This window comes from Nycticebus coucang, chromosome 5 (assembly GCF_027406575.1).
Source record: "Nycticebus coucang isolate mNycCou1 chromosome 5, mNycCou1.pri, whole genome shotgun sequence".
Lineage (NCBI taxonomy): Eukaryota > Metazoa > Chordata > Mammalia > Primates > Lorisidae > Nycticebus > Nycticebus coucang.
The window spans coordinates 132,223,954-132,243,117 of NC_069784.1; the positions used below are offsets into that span (position 1 = coordinate 132,223,954).

Genomic DNA, 19,164 nt, shown 5'->3' on the forward strand with positions numbered 1-19,164 from the left:
CCACCACCAAAAAGCAGAAGTCTGGTGCCTCCTGTGTAATTTTAATATGGAAATTTCCAGGTTTTTAATGGAACTGAACTATAGAAGTTAACTAATAGTGTTGAGGAGAGTTGGAAATGCTTCCTCCCCTATTCGTTATATCAGCAAATGTAGCCCAAAGAGGAAATATTTTTCAAAAGCATTCCCATGCTGCCCATTTGTTTTTCATTCCTTGACTTCCAGTTTTTGATGTGAGGATACTAAGCAGTGTTATACCGAAGTGGATTTTGCTTGCTTTTGTAATTCCTGTTCTTCTTCCAAGTTCCCCCTTCCTGGCTTCTATTCCTCTATATAAATAATAACTTGAAACACTTGACATGATTAAAAATGGTAATTTATTTGTGGGACTTATGTTATTCAGAATTTTTAAATAATGTCTTAAATATTACCTAGCAACGGAGTTCAGCCTCTCTCTCCAGGAAATAATCTGTTCTAAGCAAATATGAAGACCAGCAGCCTCGCCCCTCACAGAAGGCATGGCAGCCGTGACTGTGGGGCTGGCCGCCGCTGGTGCGCATGGTCAGTGTATGTGTGCTGTGCTCTCTCTCCCTGTAGGCAAGGCAGCTTCCCTGGCATGAACCAGAGTGGACTCATGGCTTCCAGCTCTCCCTACAGCCAGCCCATGAACAACAGCTCTGGCCTGATGAACACACAGGCGCCGCCATACAGCATGACGCCCACCATGGTGAACAGCTCGACAGGTAACCCGGGTGGTGCTGGGCTCCCGGGGGCCACCCCGTCCCTTCCTCCTCTCTCTTCCCCTCAGGGAAGTTGCCCAGACAACTCACGAAGGCAGATCCATTGATGAAAATGGGAATAATGCCACTTTTCTACTTCTTGGAAACTTGCTCCATCTGCTCAGTGTTTGAAAATCACAGTATATATTATGTAAATTATTTTTATTCATTGTGTTTTTAGACCATGTGGACATACTTCAAATAGCATTGGAGATTGTTTGTAAATATATACACTAAGTCACACCAAGTTCTCTTTATCTTTGAGAATAACTAGGGGTATTGGAAAATCCCAGAAAAAAAACCTCTCCACTGGGTAGCAGTGGCTGTAAACATTTACGTTGCTCGTTTCAGGGGAAATGGTGGCAGAGCAGGCCTAGGAGGGCTGCAGGGCTTTTTCTTTATTCAGGAACGTACCTTTGAATATGTACCTAGGTGCTTTATAAGTACTATTTGCAGGTTATTTCTACTGAGAAGTTACTATGTTCAGTTCTTCAGTCCACGTTATAATTTCCACAGTTGCATTCTTATAAAATCATGTCTGATTAGTGCAGTCGTTCTGGTCAATTTGTGGGAAATAAACACTGTCTACAGCTGTAGGTCTCCCACGTCCTTAGACCCGTTAGACCCTAACCCCCCTCCTCAGGTTCTCTAGCTACCCAAACACAGCACTGCTGTGCGTTTCAGGTAACCTGTTACCGTAGACCACACGTCGGGTGGTAGAGACCTATGGGCAGGATTGGCCCCTCTAGTTCATTCAGAGCCCAGCTCAGCGGGTTCTGTGTCTGCCAGCGCTTTATGTCCAGAAAACACCGTTAGAGCCTCGATTCTCCCTGCCTACCTTTTCTTCCTCCTTTTCTACCTTTTCTTCCAAAAGGCCTTCCGAGAGGTCAGTGTTTCTCTGTCAGGAAGAACCAGGCCCCCGGAGGCCGGGCTTGCCTCCTTCCGGAGCATCTGATTTGCTGGTTTCTGGGGTTTAATTGAACAGTGGCATTCTCTGATTGCTTCTCTTGAAAGGTTTGTGAGAGGGGAGCATGTAGGAGCTACTGGTAAAAATTAAGGTTTTTAAATAAATTCAGTAGCCCCTCGTGACGTTAGGCAGGCAGTTGTGGGGCCAGGGAGGTGGATGTTTCGCATCTGAGAGGAATTGAAAAGCTCTCAGCAGCCTGCTAGCTGCGACCCCCTCTCTGCCCTGCTGGCCCTGGCCAGGGTGCCAGAGCACTGGGGTTGGGACGCTGCGCGTTCTGCCCGTCCCATGCAGTAAAATGACGTCAGAGCATTAAAACTACACAGTGAATTTTACCTGCTATTGGCAGTGCTCATTTTTCCTTCTTCCTTGAACCCCAGAGCCACAAAAACAACCCACAACGAGCAGATGGCCCGGTGCCCTGCCTAAGAAGATTTATGTATTCCTCAGGAATAACCCGTTTAATGAAGATTCACAGGGAGGGTTTCTTTATATTATTATTATTCAAATAATTTAGCTATTCATTAATCTATACAGAGGAAATCTGTTCAATTTAGGGCCATTTATTATCCACACGGTGTTTTTCAGGGGTAGTAATATGTTTTTATTGCATCATGCTTTTTGAAACATTGTATTTTTTTCTCTTAACAATTTTTTTATTAAATCATAACTGTGTACGTGAATGCATTTATGGGGTACAGCATGCTGATTTTATATATATACAATTTGGAATGTTTACATCAAACTGGTTAACACAGGCTTCACCTCACTTAATTATTGTGTTAAGACATTTATACTCTACCCTTAATAGATTTGACGTGTATCCTTGCCGTACGCACCACAGTTGAGGTCCCACCAATTACGCTCCCTCCACCCGGCCCCCTCCCTCTCCTCTCCTCCCCCCACCTTTTCCCTCCTTTATCCTGGGCTATAGTTGTGTTTTATGTTTCATGTGAAAATGTAGGTGATTATATATTGGTTTCATAATAGTACTGAGTACACTGGATACTTTTAGTAGTTAAAACATTCCATCAGATTTTCCTCCACACATTTATATGATTTTATTCCAGCATTATTAAGTCAAATGGTCCCTGATGGAAAGTGGCAGCTAGCACATCAGAGGAGGTTGACCATTTAGGGTAGATTGCATCTGTTGCTAGATACGTGTGAGTCTGTTGTGACTCTGTTATGCTCTCAGAGGGAACCAGGAATGACACAGAATGATAAGGTGTCACTCCTGGGGACAGTTTTGGCCTGAAGTTGTACATATTCAGCTTACACTCAGCTTTGCTGGGCACAGGCCAGAAATGGCCTAGAGCGTCATTTCAGTCTACTTGGTTGGAACCCATGGAGATAAATTACAATGATAACAGCCAAGCATTTCACCGTCAAAATGTGCTTTTGGAGAAAGTGAAAATAATACAAAGGATGGCCAGGACTGCTGGTGAACCTCAGTTAGCAGCCAGAGTGCAACTGGCATTCCAGCACTCTCTTCACTGAGTTCAAACAGTTGTGTTGTAGACGGTGTACAGGGCCAAAAAGGAAATCCTCCCGTGTGGTGACAAATTGTTACAGGCTTCAGTGAGCAGGTAATTATTTAAATGGAGTCAGTGTGAGTATAAATGTGACAACTATTTCTTCACTTAAAATGCCACGGGAAGTAGAACGATAAGCAGGGGGACTGTTTCCCTCTGGAAGAAGCTTTTTAGGGTTTGTTTTAACTATTTAGATTAAAAGGTGAGAGCTAGGTATTACTACAGGCACCGTTACAAGTCGTGTACCTTTGTCAAATATGCCTGTGTACAATACAGATGTTGCTAGTTGGATTTCACGTACTTGTGTTGAGTTTTATAATGTTCCTTAGCCATATACTGATCTGCATCAAAATGATATAAACCATCATCTTAAAGTAGACATCTGAATTCCAAAAATTACATCTGCCGTCTGTGGTTCTGAGTTTGCCTCACCAGAGTTACCCTACGAAATATAGGGCATTTCTACCACTATAACCTGTAAACAGTAGAGAAGCAGCTGTGAGCTGTGTGGCCAGGCTTCCTCTCCTTCGGACACTGGGGAAGCTCAGGGGTGAATCTCTATGTTAAGCCAATATCCAAATGCTGGTGTCCCAGTGCAGGGTATGTTAGCTCTGCAGCCCGTCAGAAAGAAAAAGACAGTCATACCACCACAAGGATCAAGAGCCACCACCTCCTTCAGGATCCCCTGGAGTGCTTGTTAAAACCACAGACTCCTGGGCCCCCCACCAGAAATCCTGCACATGGGCCCAGGAATCTGCCTTCTGAACAGACTCCTCATGTAACTTCCTTGCGCTGGTGCTTAAGTTGGGGAGCCACCAATTCAGAGGTGTTTTACAGCAGCATATGGCATTAGCTGTTTGCCAGATTGTTTGCTATTTTGAAATTTAAAAGAAAAAAATTTGTGGCTCGGCACAGTGATTACGGCACCAGCCACATACACCAAGGCTGGTGGGTTTGATCCCAGCTGGGGCCATCCGAACAACAATGACAACTGCAGCCAAAAAATAGCTGGGCATTGTGGCGTGTCCAGTAGTCCCAGCTACTTGGGAGGCTGAGGCAAGAGAATCGCTTAAGCCCAAGAGTTGGAGGTTGCTGTGAGCTGTGACGCCACAGCACTCTACTGAGGGTGACATAGTGAGACTCTGTCTTCAAAAAAAGAAAGAAAAGAAACTTATAAAATTATGCCTAGAATATGAATCTACCAGCTGGAGAGTTGTTTCTTTCCTGTCTTGGGATTTTAGGCTCTTTCACAAGGAAGGATCTGGGTCTGCAGCATCCTTGCTAGTGCTGTTGGTTATCTTAAGTAGTTTATAAAGACTAGCGGTGTTTTTGCCTTCTTGTTTGCTTGCTTCCTTTCAAGTAATGGTTTTAGGTGAGTTGCTGCCCTCCTCCCAATTACAAAGGATTTGATACATTATAAAAACCAGATCTCTTCAACTGGGTGAAAATGTGTACTGAGATGGTGCCAGTGTTGTGGTGGCTCCAGACTCTGTAGGAGGCTGGGGTCGTCACTTCCGCAGAGCTGCCGTGCAAGGCCAGTACGCTGGGGGGCTTCCGTGGGGAGAGGACCCCGGTGGTGCTCTGTGGTGTGCAGGGCCCCCAGAGCTCTCCTCATGTGGTGGTGGTGTGGGGTCCCTCCGGTCCCTCCCGAGCTGCTGTCAGACGTGTCGGTCCACGGCGTACTCCACGCGTGCATTTGCCAGGCGTGAAAGTCGACATGAACATCTACACACGTATACACACAGAGAGGCCCTTTATGTTTTCAAAAACAAGGAGTAAAATACCTTGCAGAATGTGGTGTATTGCCAAGCGGAGGACTGTTTTTGTGTTTGTGATCCTGTTTTCCCCTCTTCTGGGAATGGTTTTGCAGCCTTGTAAAAGAGACTTAAGTAAAGGAAGCTGGGAGAAAGTAGGAATGAATGTTTCAGTTCAGTTTTACTCATGTCATACGTTCTTTATGTTCCTTTTGAATACATTAAGGCCAGTGTGGAATAGCTGCCTTAGGACCTGGACCCACACTTGCTCTAAGAAATCACGCTAGGTCTTAAATTTCAGTGGTAAAGCCAGAGGCTGGTGCGTGGCGGTATTTACGGTCCTCACACAGCACTCTCTGCAGTCACAGATTCTTTACAGCCCCTTTTATGTCTGAACTTTCCCTACTGGATTATTCGTGTCAATAGGAGAAACCACAGTGCCCTGATTTAACACATCCTTGTAATAGTTGTGGTCCTTCTCTTCTGGGAAAGGAGAAAAAAATAATAGCACCCCTGGAGCAGCATTGCTGCAGGAGGCGTGTGGCTGTTTGCAGTGATTCATTGAGAATTCTGGTAAGAAGTGAAAATAAGCATTTCAACAAAAAGAATAGTAAAAGCCACAGTAAGCAGAGACCTTACGATCCATTTAGTTTAATAACATTTACATCGTAAGGCAGAAGTGCTAAATAGAATTATTACTCTACTTCTATCCTTATTTATCTCTCAAAATAGAGTGAGACCACTTTTGACAGTTTCTATATTTGCATACCTAAAATTCTCATGTTAAAATATATAATAAAGAATGAAGAAATTTAGGGAATTTCAAACCATCATCCGAGCCTGTATTCATGTATGTCTGATTTTCAAATCAGTGTAAGTTCTCACTAATTATCATAACATATACTGGCCTCGCTCTTTATGCTTACAAGTTGCTTCTGTGCATCTTAACCCATTTAGTGCATAAAGTACAATATCGCTATTCCTATTTTCAAAATAATAACTGATAAATACTGACAAAACTAAGTTATAACTGCTGGGGACACAGCACCCAACAGAAGCCATGTGCCTGCTGTGACCTCCCTGTGCTCCGGGAGGCAGTCGTGACCATCATGCCTTGAACCTGCTCTGTGAATCGGCTTACAGGGATGTGTGCACTTCCATAACTCCCCCCCTTTTCACATCATCCTGCTTTCCTATCCTTCTGTTCTTCTAAAAACGGTGTTTTTAATATCCAGGTTTACTAATCCATATCCTGTTAGACCCCAGAGATCAAGCCACACGAAAGCAGTCCAATCCGCTACTTTGAATGAGGCGGGCTTGCTGTAATATCTCTCAGCTGCTTTTTTGAGGTTTCACACATTCACAAAAATAACAGCATTTTTAGCTGATCCCAATAGATTTTTCTCTGCAGCTGCATCACTTGAAAAAGCTTTTTGTTCCAGTTCTTAAAGTCTAAGTATTGAAAGTAATTTGAAAAAAAGAAAAACATCCCAATTATGATTTGTGTTTGTTGTGATGACTTTAAGGACTGACTGGGCTGCAAATGGGCTTTGAAAAGCAAGCCAGTGTGCCCATGGAAAATACAGGATTTCAAAGTGCATTGTTGAGTGTGCTGATGTAACTCATGGGCACGTGGCAGGGTAGGCTTTTTTTGGCAGGACGTATGGTCTCAACCTGCAGTGATACTAAAGATATTAGCAAATTAGCACCACAAAGCTTGCCAGCTAATTCACCAGAGCCTGCTCACTCTCACTGCTGTAATTAAAACTAATTATTTTCTAAAACATAGTAATACATGAATATGTGCAGTAATCATTTTGTAGTGGGCAATCTGTGGAGCCTTTTTTTAAAGGTTTTTTTTTGTTTTGTTTTGTTTTTTTGGCACGTTATGCTACATGTGTCCTGCCTCGGTTGAGCCAGCACTTTTCATTTGCAAAATATAAAATGGATCCTGTTCATAGAACATCAGGTTTATTTTATTTTGAAATTGGGATGTTTTCTGTTTTTCACTCATTATGAGGCTTATTGCTCTCTCCCCTCTCCCTTTTCTCCTTCCCTCCTCCTTACCCTGAATCTTCCCACATCTGTTTGGTGTCTCTCTCAGCCCCTCTAGCCCAGTGTTGTGCAGATGGTTTCCACAGTGGGGTTCTCTGGAAATTCAGCTGTTATTCCCTGGATAGCTACACTGATTCCCCTACTGTAGGCCTGTTCTTCTTGTGGAAAGCAATCTAAACCTAGATTTTTAACCTAAAAATGCCTATTAGCAGCTGCCATAAATATGTATAAATCATTTGCTCTCTGGTGAAATTCTCTTTGTAACGCCTAGGTGGGGTCAGCTGAATTTCTGAACCTAGAGAAAGAAAGCCTGGTGTTGACTCTGGAGCCAAGGTGGGCCTCTGCCCTGGGCTTGGAGCTGCTGGCCAGGGTTGATGACAACCATGAGGCTCTGAGCCACCCAGAAATGATCCCAAACCCATTGCAAAATAATTAGGAAATCCTTCCCTTCATGATACTGTTTTTCATTATTGTTTTTGAAGTTACCTGCTATGACGTCATCCCTTACCGTAGACTAGACCACACGCACTAGATAAGATTTTCAAATGAAATGAGAAATGTCAGATAGTTTTGCGAACTATAGATTATTTAAAACATGAGATGAAGAAGGCACCGAACCCTCTACCAGGTTAAAAAATACATACATATACACACCAGCATTTGCTTCCAATGCTTGATGAGCAGTTTAAGCATCTGGCTCACTTCCACCTATCGCCTACCTTTTAAAGCTATAACAACTTTGAAAAAATAATGGTTTGCATCTCAAACATACCAAAAGATGGCCTGCTGTTTATTTGTGTGTGTATGTATGTATGTATTTGATTAAAAAAAATTGCTAGAATTTGGTGCTATTTAGATTTCAGAAATTAGTATGCTCTGTGTTACAATTTTTTTTCTTTCTTCAAGGGTAACGCAGTGCCTCGTGCTTCCTGCAGTAGCTCGTGTTGTCAGGAGCACACGCGAACAAAGCACGTGTAATAATCCTAAACTCTATTTCTCCTGTTTTCGATTAGCATCTATGGGTCTTGCAGATATGATGTCTCCTGGCGAATCCAAACTGCCCCTGCCTCTCAAAGCAGACGGCAAAGAAGAAGGCACTCCCCAGCCCGAGAGCAAGTCAAAGGTACTTCCTTTCGCCTCTGCCCGCGGCCCGGGGTCTGCCTCGCACAGAGCTGCCGTGCCGTTCTCTCTCGCTGGTGCTGGCCGACACTTTTTCGTTTGGTCTCTCTGCATGCCTTCATCTGTGCGACACGTCTGTAGTCTCCTTTTCTTCCCCCAGCCCCTCCATGGTGTGGATCTGAAAGTTACTAGTTCTTACGGCATTAACTCAGGGTTGGGGGAGAGGGGTGGCGGGGCAAGACCCACCTAAGAGAGATGCTTCGGGGTGGGAAGAAGCAAGGGTCTCGCCCGGGTTCCGCACCGCAGCCTGTCTCTCTGCCTTTGGTTTATAGCTTCCTGTTTTGGCCGCCTCAGCTACCACTGCATACTTACTATTTTGTTTTCCTGCCTTATTTGATAAATAAAGTGAACAGCTTTTTTTTGTTTCTTTCTTTCATGAGGGGTAACTCATGCTTAGCATTCCATGTAAGCTTGAAGGAAGCATGGGGGCTTAGTGGCCTTGTCCAGCGTCCAGCAAACTCACCAAATTATACTAATTAAGGATGTTGTTTTAATACCCTTGTGTGTGTGTGTGTACATGTCTTTATGTGTATATAAATTATATATATATAAATTAGTCTGTTAATCTGGATGTACTTTTTGTTATTTTAAATAAAGTTTGCCCTACCTTTGTCATTTTTTTTTTTTTTTTTATTCCTCTACCACAGGATAGCTACAGCTCTCAGGGTATTTCTCAGCCCCCAACCCCAGGCAACCTGCCAGTCCCTTCCCCAATGTCCCCCAGCTCTGCTAGCATCTCCTCCTTTCATGGAGATGAGAGTGATAGCATTAGCAGCCCAGGCTGGCCCAAGACTCCATCAAGCCCTGTAAGTGGCTCTGGGTTTTTTTGTTTTTTGTTTTTTTGGGGGTTTTTTGATAATTAATTAATTCTACTTTAATGCTTGCTTGTTTATTTGCTGTATAAGACTTTTCCTTCATTATTTATCCTTGAAAGGATTTTCTTTATAAGTAATTATATATGAATAACAAAATGAGTAAAGTTTGCCTGCTTCATAAAGTTGATTTCTAGTAATGAAACCTCTATTATAAAGAAGCGCCTATGTACAAAGCATGTGATTGTATTACTGGGTCCAAACTCCTTCACACAGTGACTTTGTTTAAATGTCTAATCTATTTTGCACTTATAAAAGATTTTTTTAAATGGGTTATGTCACCATTTACATGGGAACTAATAGCAGCCATGGATTGAATGAGGGGTTTGACCCCGACCTAAATTTTTCACGGGCTGTTGTGTCTGAAACATTCCAAAACTGTCCACCTGAGATAAGTACATAAGTATTACAGTCTGGATCTGTGTAGGGTAGTAGCAGCTTCACCTTGTTTTCAACACAGTTGTCTGAAATTAACAAAAACTTGTAGAAATACGGTGTGGCCATAAAGTGCATGTGCAATTTAAGATAGTTGTCTGGTTTAAATTGCACATGAACTTTATGGCCCCCCTGCATTAGTGCATGAGAGTTTTTAGATTAATAATATTTATCTACATTAGAATCAGTGGAGATAGAAAAATTGTGTCCTGGCTTGGCTCCTGCAGCTCAGTGATTAGGGCACCAGCCACATACATCGGGGTTAGTGGGTTCAAACCCAGCCCGGGCCTGCTAAACAACAATAACAACTACAACAACAACAATAAAATAAACATCTGGAGTTGTGGCGGGCGCCTATAGTCCCAGCTACTTGGGAGGCTAAGGCATGAGGATAGCTTGAGCCCAAGAGTTTGAGGTTGCTGTGAGCTGTGATGCTATGGCACTCTACTGTAAGACTCTGTCTCCAAAAAAAAAAGAAAGAAAAACTCAACCAGATTGCTGCTAATCTTGAAATTGTATTGATTTCCATATGATATTCAATAACAGAAATGGTAATGTGCATACTGGGGAAATGTTTTGGTCTCAGTATTCTTCTGACTATTGGGCCTTTATTTTCCCACTAAAGAAATTAATTCTGTGCCATTAAAAAAAAGGGTAATGATGCTGTAGTAACCTTTATTTTACATTCATATAGGGAATCAAAAGATCTCAGAGCAAAAAAAACTTAACATGCAATTACTTGCCAAGAAGGTTTAATTAACACTCTAATTTTTGTGAGACGATATATTGAACAGCACAGCTCAGGAAAAGCAAGTTGGAGGGAAGAAGACTCTAGCTGTGCAGAATCTGGCAATCTAGTCAAAACCCCGAAAGGAGGCTGCTATTAATTATCCATTCACTGGTTTAAACAGATAGAGCTTTTGAAGGTTTGAAGAGTTGGTGGTTCTAGTAAATGTTTGTAAAATTCACATGGAGCTGTAGGATAACCAGCATTTTCCTTTTCAGATGAAGAAAGGGCAGTCATTATTCGCTCTCGCCTTCTGTGTAGATACACTTCAAGTTTGCAGCACCCGAAATGAAATGTAAAACGCTCCAAGAACGGGTGCGGCAGAGCTCACAGGAAGGGCACAACTCCTGAATCTTGATCTCTTTGTGCTATTTGCTTTGAGTCTCAGAAGGCAGCCAACAACGTGTGTTTTCTCCCCATAGTCTACCCTGGGTTTTTATTTTGTCTTTTTTGTTTTTTTGTCTTTTAATAGGAAAAGCATTTTGAATCAGTATTGCTCTCAAGTTAACATGTAGAATTCAAATAACTTTTCAAAACCATTTGTGTGTTGGCTCAGAGGTAGAAGTTTAAAGGTTGAAAACAATAGTCTTTAAAATTTTAAATGATGATAATTTATTAAAAACAAAGACTACTCAGAGACCATATTATATGTTTAAAAACTCACATCTTGCTAATCTCTAAATTAAAAAGGATTGAAATAATTATTTTAATTTACTAGTCACTTTACCTCCATCCATTGAGTCCTTCAGGAAACAAACTCTTACCCAAATCCACTTTCTAAAGAAAAAGGGGCTGGGCCACTCATGCCTCTGTAATCCCAGCACTCTGGGAGGCTGAGGCAGGTGGATCACTCGAGCTCAGGAGTTCGAGACCAGCTTGAGCAAGAGTGAGAACCCATCTTTAAAAATAGCTGGTCATTTTGGCATATCCAGTAGTCCCAGCTACTTTGGGCTGAGGCAAGAGGATCACTTGACCTAAGAGTTTGAGGTTGCTGTGAGCTATGACACTGCAGCACTTTACTGAGGGCGACAAAGTGAGACTATCTCATTAATTAAGAAAAAAATGCAAACTGAATTATAAACTGTATTTTCTGGTTATACCACAGTTACACTTGAAATTGCATATTAAATTTTTTCTTCTAAATATTGCCATATACATTATCTCTTCCTATACCTAAATTGTTTTAAGAATTTACAAGCAACCTCTGTCTCCAGCAGTTGCTGGAACAGGAGAAGCTGTAGTCTGCAGTAGAGAAGGGTTAGACTGTCACCCTGTAGTGAGGAAACAGCCACTTGTTAGAATGAGATGCTAATTCAAGAAAGGGGCCAAAGGAGAGTGTGATGAAGAAACTTATATTATCTCTGCTGTCAAAGCATAGCAAAATATATATAATTCAAGACTATTTGGCTGCTCTGAGATACCACTTGGGTTTGTACTTAAAGTTGCTATTCATAGAATCCCTAATAAAGCCTCTCTAACAGCAGGTCTGAAATAGAAGAAAACCATAAAGATGCTCTTTGCTTTGACAGTATATTATGGACCAACATTGTTTTGTTACAAAACATTCTAAAGTAAAAATAAACATTTGTCCATATACATGCACATATGCATATTACCAGGCATATGGTAAAGACTTGCTGAAATGTAAATCTGCCTAAAATACTTGAAGAAAAAGTACTTATAGGCTTAATTAAAGTATATGCAAGAGAAACATTTGTGGCACCATACTAATGTCTTCCTATGATTTTTCAGCAATTTCATTCCTTTTTCTTGCTTCTACAAAAGTTCCAGAACCATAGGATAGCACTTTTTACAACATTGAAGCACAGTACTAGGTGGTCTTAGTGACCTGGAAAAGTTAACCCATCTTTCCAAAGGGCTCCTTCCTGCCCATTGTCAGTGGGTACACAGTTAAATACATTCAGTAATGAAGACGTTCGTCCGAACCTCCCGTCAGCTCTAGGAACAAGGGGGGTGTGCATTGAGGCTGGTCAGTGATGAGGGTGGTGACGTGTATGCTCTTTATTCACTGAGCCCTTGTTCTGTGTTCAGACACCCAGATGCTGACTCTGGCGATCTTTTCACTAGTCAGCCAACTAGGAGGCTGGTGTGACCTGGGCATGACCCCTTTCTCAGCCATCAGCCTTGCTGGACAGGGACCCTGCTCACTTTGCACCTTGTCCTTGAAAGCCTGTCTATAGAATATTTGAAGCAGCTGTTAATTCTTGTTTATATACTGCCAGCCTTCTCATACCTTTTCTGTCCGTTTGAGTAATCATTCACAGAACAAATACCTATTGAGGCCCTTCCACATGCAAGGCACTGTGCTAAGTGTCAGTGATTCAAAATCAGCACAATCCCTGCCCTGTGGAACTTAAGGTCTAGTCAAGAGAGTGGATTGCAGACAGATAATCACGTGCACACATACAGTTTTACATGCTGTGTAACAGTATGTGACGGTGGATTAAAACGAGACCCTGATTTAAATCAGTGAGCCAGCCTCAGGGAGGCCTCTTCAAGGACTTAATCAAGAAACTGAGTCCTGACCACATCAGCTCCATGCAGATGCGTTGTCCTATATCATCATAGCGCCACAAAAATGCCTTTGGAAGAGTTAAAAATTATGAAAAATGAAACTATCCTATTAAAATTATTAAATTTTTCTAATTTTGTGAGAATACATTGAGATAAGTTAATTAAACTTAAATTCATTTGATAAAGGGGAGAGAAGTTAAAACATAATATAATCAGACTAATTAATTATTTGGGCCGGTTTCAGCATATAAGATACCATTCTTGTCAAAAGTAGGAGCAAGCATTTCTGTGCCCCCCTGGTCAAATCATCATTGGACTGTTCATCTAGACCCATCTCCAGTCTCCCTTAAGAGAGGACCACGCCAGGGATGGCAGACGGATCTTATACACAGCATATTGGTTGAGCTATTCAGAGTAGTTTTAAACCGAAATGATTGCTTTTATTTCTCTTATCCTTAAATTGAATCTCAAACTTCTACTTCTCAATTTTTTACAAATGAAGTGCAAGAGAGAAGTTGGATTTTTTTTAAACTGACTGTAGATGATAATGCTTTTCTTCCTCAAGTTCTTATTTCAAATTTTAATTTTTGAAAAACATTGGACCTTTTTTTTTTTTACTTTTTGTTGTAAATGTACCTCTCCAGAAGAAATAAAATTCAATACTAAAATTTAGAAACTCTCCAATAATAGCTATCCTGTGAGTGATGGCAAACCTTCTGAGGTGTTGTCAGTGTGCGAATTTGATAGGAAGTACGCCAGAGCAGTTTGTTTTCCTAGTCAAATATTCCTGTGGTGTAAGGCTATGGGAAATACATTTTAAAACTTTATCATTTGGGTTTATAGAGTTTTCTATATTCTGAGTGTATATGTGGATATGTAGAAAGATATATAAAAATATGTATAGGCCGACGCCATGGCTCATGCCTGTAATCCTAGCACTCTGGGAGGCCTAGGTGGGTGGACTACCTGGTCTCTAAAAGAATAGCTGAGCATCGTGGCCGGTGCCTCTGGTCCCAGCTTCTTGGGAGGCTGAGGCAAGAGGATCTCTTAACGCCCGAGAGTTTGAGGTTGCTGTGAGCTACGACACCAAAGCACTCTACCAAGGGCAACAAAGTAAGACTCTGTCTCAAAAAAAAAGAAGAAGAAGAAGAAGTATGATTTTAAGCTGTTTTCTGAAGTAATTTTTAAGTGACTTGAAATTTAAACTCAGAATAAAAGTATAGTCTAAAAGATCACATTTTTTTATCCTACCATTCTATACTTTTATTTACATGGACCACATTATCCCTTTTTATATTATTAGATAAAAGATTTAACTCCGTGATACTTCTAAAGCCAAAAGCCACAATAGCTCTGATTACATTAGCTGCAGTGGTTCTCAACCTTCCCCATGCCGCGATGTATTTTCATTGTTACAAAGGGGTCATGACCCACAGGTTGAGAACGGCTAAAGTAAATAAGGAAAAGGAAAAAAACATAGGAAGAGCGCTGTGTAAAATAACGGCTATTACAACTGATAACCTAGATACGTCTGGATAAAGGAAGTAAATCATTGTTCCAAGAAATCTTTATTGAGAAATTGGAAATGACTTTCCTCAATAACCCTAATATTGCAAATATTACAAATACAAAAATAACATTACAAATACAGTGATATAAAAGAAAGGGGGAAAAAATACAATTAGCCTGCTTAGGGCTAAAAGTGTCACCAGCCCAGGTCACATAATCAGCTGTGCAGAAACTGGGAGCTTAGACAATGAAATATATATTAAAAAAAAAAAAGAAAGAACAAAGAATTAGAGCCCTAATAAGCACATGGCATAAAAGTAAATGTATATATTTAATCCACTCCCACAGATGTGCTGGGAGTATGAGACAGCACATGATTAGAACATGGATTCTATCTCTGCTTTATTCTAAAGCAGTCAAGTAAGAATCTGTTAAAATAATTATCTAATTGCCCCTTACCTTGACACAGAATGTCCAACAGTCTTAAGCTTGGAATGCTGGTCATCGTGAGAAATGGTGAAGCCCCCAGCCAGCCACTGGCTTCTAGAGCCCAGAAGAGCTTGGCGCCCGTGGCTGGGCCTATGACTTGTGGCCTGCCTTACAGTTCTCAGCTAGCGTCTGCTGTTCCTCCGTGTGGGTTAGTGTCAATGAAGGCACACAGTGGCCATCCTCTGTTTTTGACGAGGAAAAAGGAGACTCTGTTTAGGTTTTGGAGGCTCCAAACATGTGAAATGTTTAATTCACCGTGCCTATTCTATGAGCTAGCACCCTTTTGTTTTTAAAAGTGACGTGAGATAATCATTGGAAGTTTGCCTTCTGGGATTCAACGCATATATCAAAGTAAAAAAGTGGTTTTTGGTTTTGGTTTTATTTTTTAAGTGTGTGAAAGGGGGAGTTTGGGCCCTTTATTTAAAGTCAAAGTAAATTCTTAGTTAAGAAAATGTATAGTTTGTGCCTGAACTAGTAGCCTTCATTCCTAACTGTTGTGTGATAGCAGTAGTTTTTAATCTCTTTTCTTGTATTTCTTAGCTCATTGTTTTTTTCTTATCTCTTCCCCTTCCCTCTGCCCACATGCTCCTTCTGGGCACAGAAGTCCAGCTCATCCACCACCACGGGGGAAAAGATCACAAAGGTATATGAGCTGGGGAACGAGCCGGAGAGGAAGCTCTGGGCTGACCGCTACCTCTCCTTCATGGAGGAGAGAGGCTCCCCTGTCTCGAGCCTGCCTGCCGTGGGCAAGAAGCCCTTGGACCTGTTCCGCCTCTATGTCTGCGTCAAAGAGATTGGAGGCCTGGCACAGGTAAGAGCGAGTGCTTGAGTGTATCCGGACAGTGTGGATAAGGCTTTACTGCGGCACGTCCCTTCCTGGGACAATGTCTGTGTACAAGAACATCAGGGCACCCCGGCCCTGCCACCACCTTGCAATGTGACCTCAGGGGGTCATTTATCAGGGTCTCGATTTCTTCATCTGTACAGTGAGACAGAGTAGATTTTTCTTTCTTTTTTTTTTTTTTTTTTATTGTTGGGGATTCATTGAGGGTACAATAAGCCAGGTTACACTGATTGCAATTGTTAGGTAAAGTCCCTCTTGCAATCACGTCTTGCCCCCATAAAGTGTGACACACACCAAGGCCCCACCCCTCTCCCTCCTTCCCTCTTTCTGCTTTTAGTTTCCCTGATAGCTGTAGAATTCTCTGGAATCTGCTAGGAGTTCATAGTAAATACTCTAGAAATGTTTTATAAATGACTCAATTATCAGATAGAAGTCAAATTCACAGTGTTCCACTATCCAGAGCAATTTATCAAGAAAATTATAAAACCATGCCCACAATACCAAAACTAGGAGACCCAATGCTGTGAATCTCCTACAGGGGGGTTGGGGGGGGTGCTCGTTTCCTGGCTATATAAGTGTTGTGTATTGGCTCAACTGTCAGGGGGAGTGTCCCCTCAAGCCTCATACCCAGCCCCTAATAAAAAGTCTACGTGGTATGGACACCCCCATCACAGAATCAGAAAGGACACCACTGTGTTAGTGCCTTGTTGTGTGACCTTCGTCTTTGTACATACAAGTCACCAGCCCCAAGAATAGATGAGGAAACTCAGGCTTAACCAAATAAAGCACAACTAATGTGGGGGTCCAGGGACATCACAGGACACGTGATGGGGTCAGGCCTTGTCTGATTTCAGAACGTGTACTCTTACCATTTACCAGTAGTTCTCAAGCTAGCTGTGCGCTAGCAGCACCTGAGGGGCTTGTAAAAGCTATCAGCACCTGGCCCCAGGTCAATGAAATGAGACTATCTGGGCCCCAGGTGTCTAACTGGCAGTCAAAATGAACCACCTTATACCCCTCCAAGGTGCTGGGGTCACTACTATCCAGGGGCAAGTCATCTAGTCCATAGGTATCCCTGCAGGCCTGCTGTGGTCTCAGTGCTGCCACCAGGGGTCATAGGAGAGGCCTTTGCTCTTAGTCTTCCCCTTGCGTGCCTAATCCATCCCATGGGGGAACCTATGACCCAAGGAGATGGAGCTTGCATCAGGGCTGTGCATAACCAGATACTGAGCTGTTTGATGCAGACCATGTGGGAGTGTGGTCGGCAAGAGGAGTGATGGAAATGTACCAGTCTCCAGCTGAGCTCCCTGGCCTGTCCCCTCTGCCCCTGGGCCCTTCTGACCTGTCCCATTTGCTCCTAGACTCTCCAGGCCTGTCCCTTCTATACCTGCGCTCTCTTGATCTATATCCAGGCTCTCTCGACCTGTACCCTTTGCACCTGGATTCTCCTGACCTGTCTTCTCTGTACCCATCATAGATTTTTTAGAATCACCAAAACTGCTCAGATTTTGTTCATCAAACCAGCACGGTGTAGAAACTGACAATCTCACTGTCTCTACAGTCCATGTAACCAGGCCGATCTGTGTGGAGATTCCAGCCTTGGCTGGTGAGGGTCGCTAGGTGGAGCTGGCTGGCACAGTTGTACACTCCATCACAGTCTACCTGGAAGGCATCAGATGTGGTTGGGGAGCAGGTGCTGCGGCCACGTGCAGGCTCATTGGCTTCTCAGGATGTCCCCGGCAGCACTGTGCTCCCCATATGTGAAGGGTCAACAGCCACGCCGTTGGCAGCCTCCCACTACATGCCAAGGAAGCCCTGGGTGTCTCCATGGGCGTTCGGTGTTTATTATGAGCCATTCAGTTCTGGCTCATAAGTAAGTAAAGAGAAAGTGGACATAAAGAGCTTTGTGAGAAAGTTTGAATCCCCAGAAATTCAATGTTTATTAAAAACTGCTATCCCGCAACCCTGTACACCGCAAGGGACATCAAAAGGCAAAACCTTCCCCAGATCTCATTCACCTGTCTGACCTTTCACAACCTGTTCCTGTCTCTCTCTTTTTATTTCTCTTTCTGCAATCATCTTATTTCCAGCCCCAGTGTGCCTGAGTGGCAGCATGGCGTGAAGGTGTGTTCCCACCCGACCAGCTGAGCTGGTGGCTTTACAGAGCCTGGCCTGTGGCTGGTGGCATCTCCTTAAACTGTTAGATTGGGTTCATGTGGCCGGGGCCACACTCCTTTGCCCAGTAGGCCACTAGCAGACCTGACAGGGTTGTGGGCCTCAGGTTTCAGCCTCATTTCTGGGACTTGGCTGTTGGAAAGAAGCGTGGTTTTTCTTCTCAATGCTCAAACACTTAAATTGACAAATGGTGCTGTTACTGCTTTCAGAAGCCCTTTTGTTAATTAGAGGTGTGGTGGGATGAGTGTGATCAGAGTGTGTTAGAACTCGCAGGCTCTGGAGAGTGCAAGGCGTCAGGAGGTGCAGGCAGGAGAGGACCTCAGAGCCAGGCTTTTTATGCCTCTATCAGCAGGTTCCTTAATGGTTTTATAACTGTAAATGCTGTCTGTGCACTACTGAGTGGGAGTAATGAGCATTAGTTAAAAGAGGCAAATGAAAAAAAAGTAAACCAAGACATTAAGTGCTTTTTTTGTCTCCTGGCTTTAAACAAGCCACTTTGCTGCAAACCAGTGATCCTGCCTTTTTTTTTTTTTTGGCTAGGTTAATAAAAACAAGAAGTGGCGTGAGCTGGCAACCAACCTAAATGTTGGCACTTCCAGTAGCGCAGCCAGCTCCCTGAAAAAGCAGTATATTCAGTACCTGTTTGCCTTCGAGTGCAAGATCGAGCGAGGGGAGGAGCCCCCACCGGAAGTCTTCAGCACCGGGGACTCGAAGAAGCAGCCCAAGCTCCAGCCGCCATCTCCTGGTAAGTGGCAGCGCTACAGGTGCCGGCCACGGAAGCCCAGCGCACATGCCAGGAAGCTCTGGGGAGGCTGTGTCCTAGTAAATCTAAGGGAGAACTTGAGACCTTTGAGAGGAAGGGGTTTTGTTTAGTTGTGTTTATTTAATTGAACCCTCCCTGACAGTGCTTAAAGGATAAGACAGTGGGATTTAGGATGTAACCATTTCTGGTCAGCACTTTGAAGGCACCATACTTTTGCTTTTTTTTGAAGCAGGGTCTTACTTTCTCCCCCTTAGTAGAGTGTCATAGCTCACAGCAACCTCTAACTTCTTAGATTCAAGCAATTCTCTTGCCTCAGCCTCCCGAGTAGCTGGGACTACAGGCACCCACTACAACATCTGGCTAGTATTTTTAGAGATGAGGTCTCGCTCTTGCTCAAGCTGGTCTCGAACCCCTGAGCTCAGGCAGTCCACTCGCCTCGGCCTCCCAGAGTGCTGGGAATACAGGCATGAGCCACCTCACCCGGCCACTACT

The 19,164-nt window shown here is 43.0% G+C and overlaps 1 protein-coding gene across 9 annotated transcripts in view; it reads left to right on the top strand.

Annotated features, from left to right (window-relative positions):
- ARID1B (AT-rich interaction domain 1B) overlaps positions 1–19,164 on the top strand; it is a 420,254-nt gene that overhangs the window by 377,105 nt on the left and 23,985 nt on the right. For 5 of the 9 annotated variants that reach the window (XM_053590570.1, XM_053590567.1, XM_053590568.1 and 2 more), the window contains 5 exons: positions 595–740; positions 8,098–8,207; positions 8,911–9,069; positions 15,492–15,701; positions 18,450–18,654. In XM_053590570.1, the coding sequence (XP_053446545.1) occupies positions 595–740; positions 8,098–8,207; positions 8,911–9,069; positions 15,492–15,701; positions 18,450–18,654 (830 nt within the window). The remainder of the gene's footprint in view (positions 1–594; positions 741–8,097; positions 8,208–8,910; positions 9,070–15,491; positions 15,702–18,449; positions 18,655–19,164) is intronic. The other 4 variants (XM_053590575.1, XM_053590571.1, XM_053590569.1 and 1 more) reach the window with 3 other exon arrangements.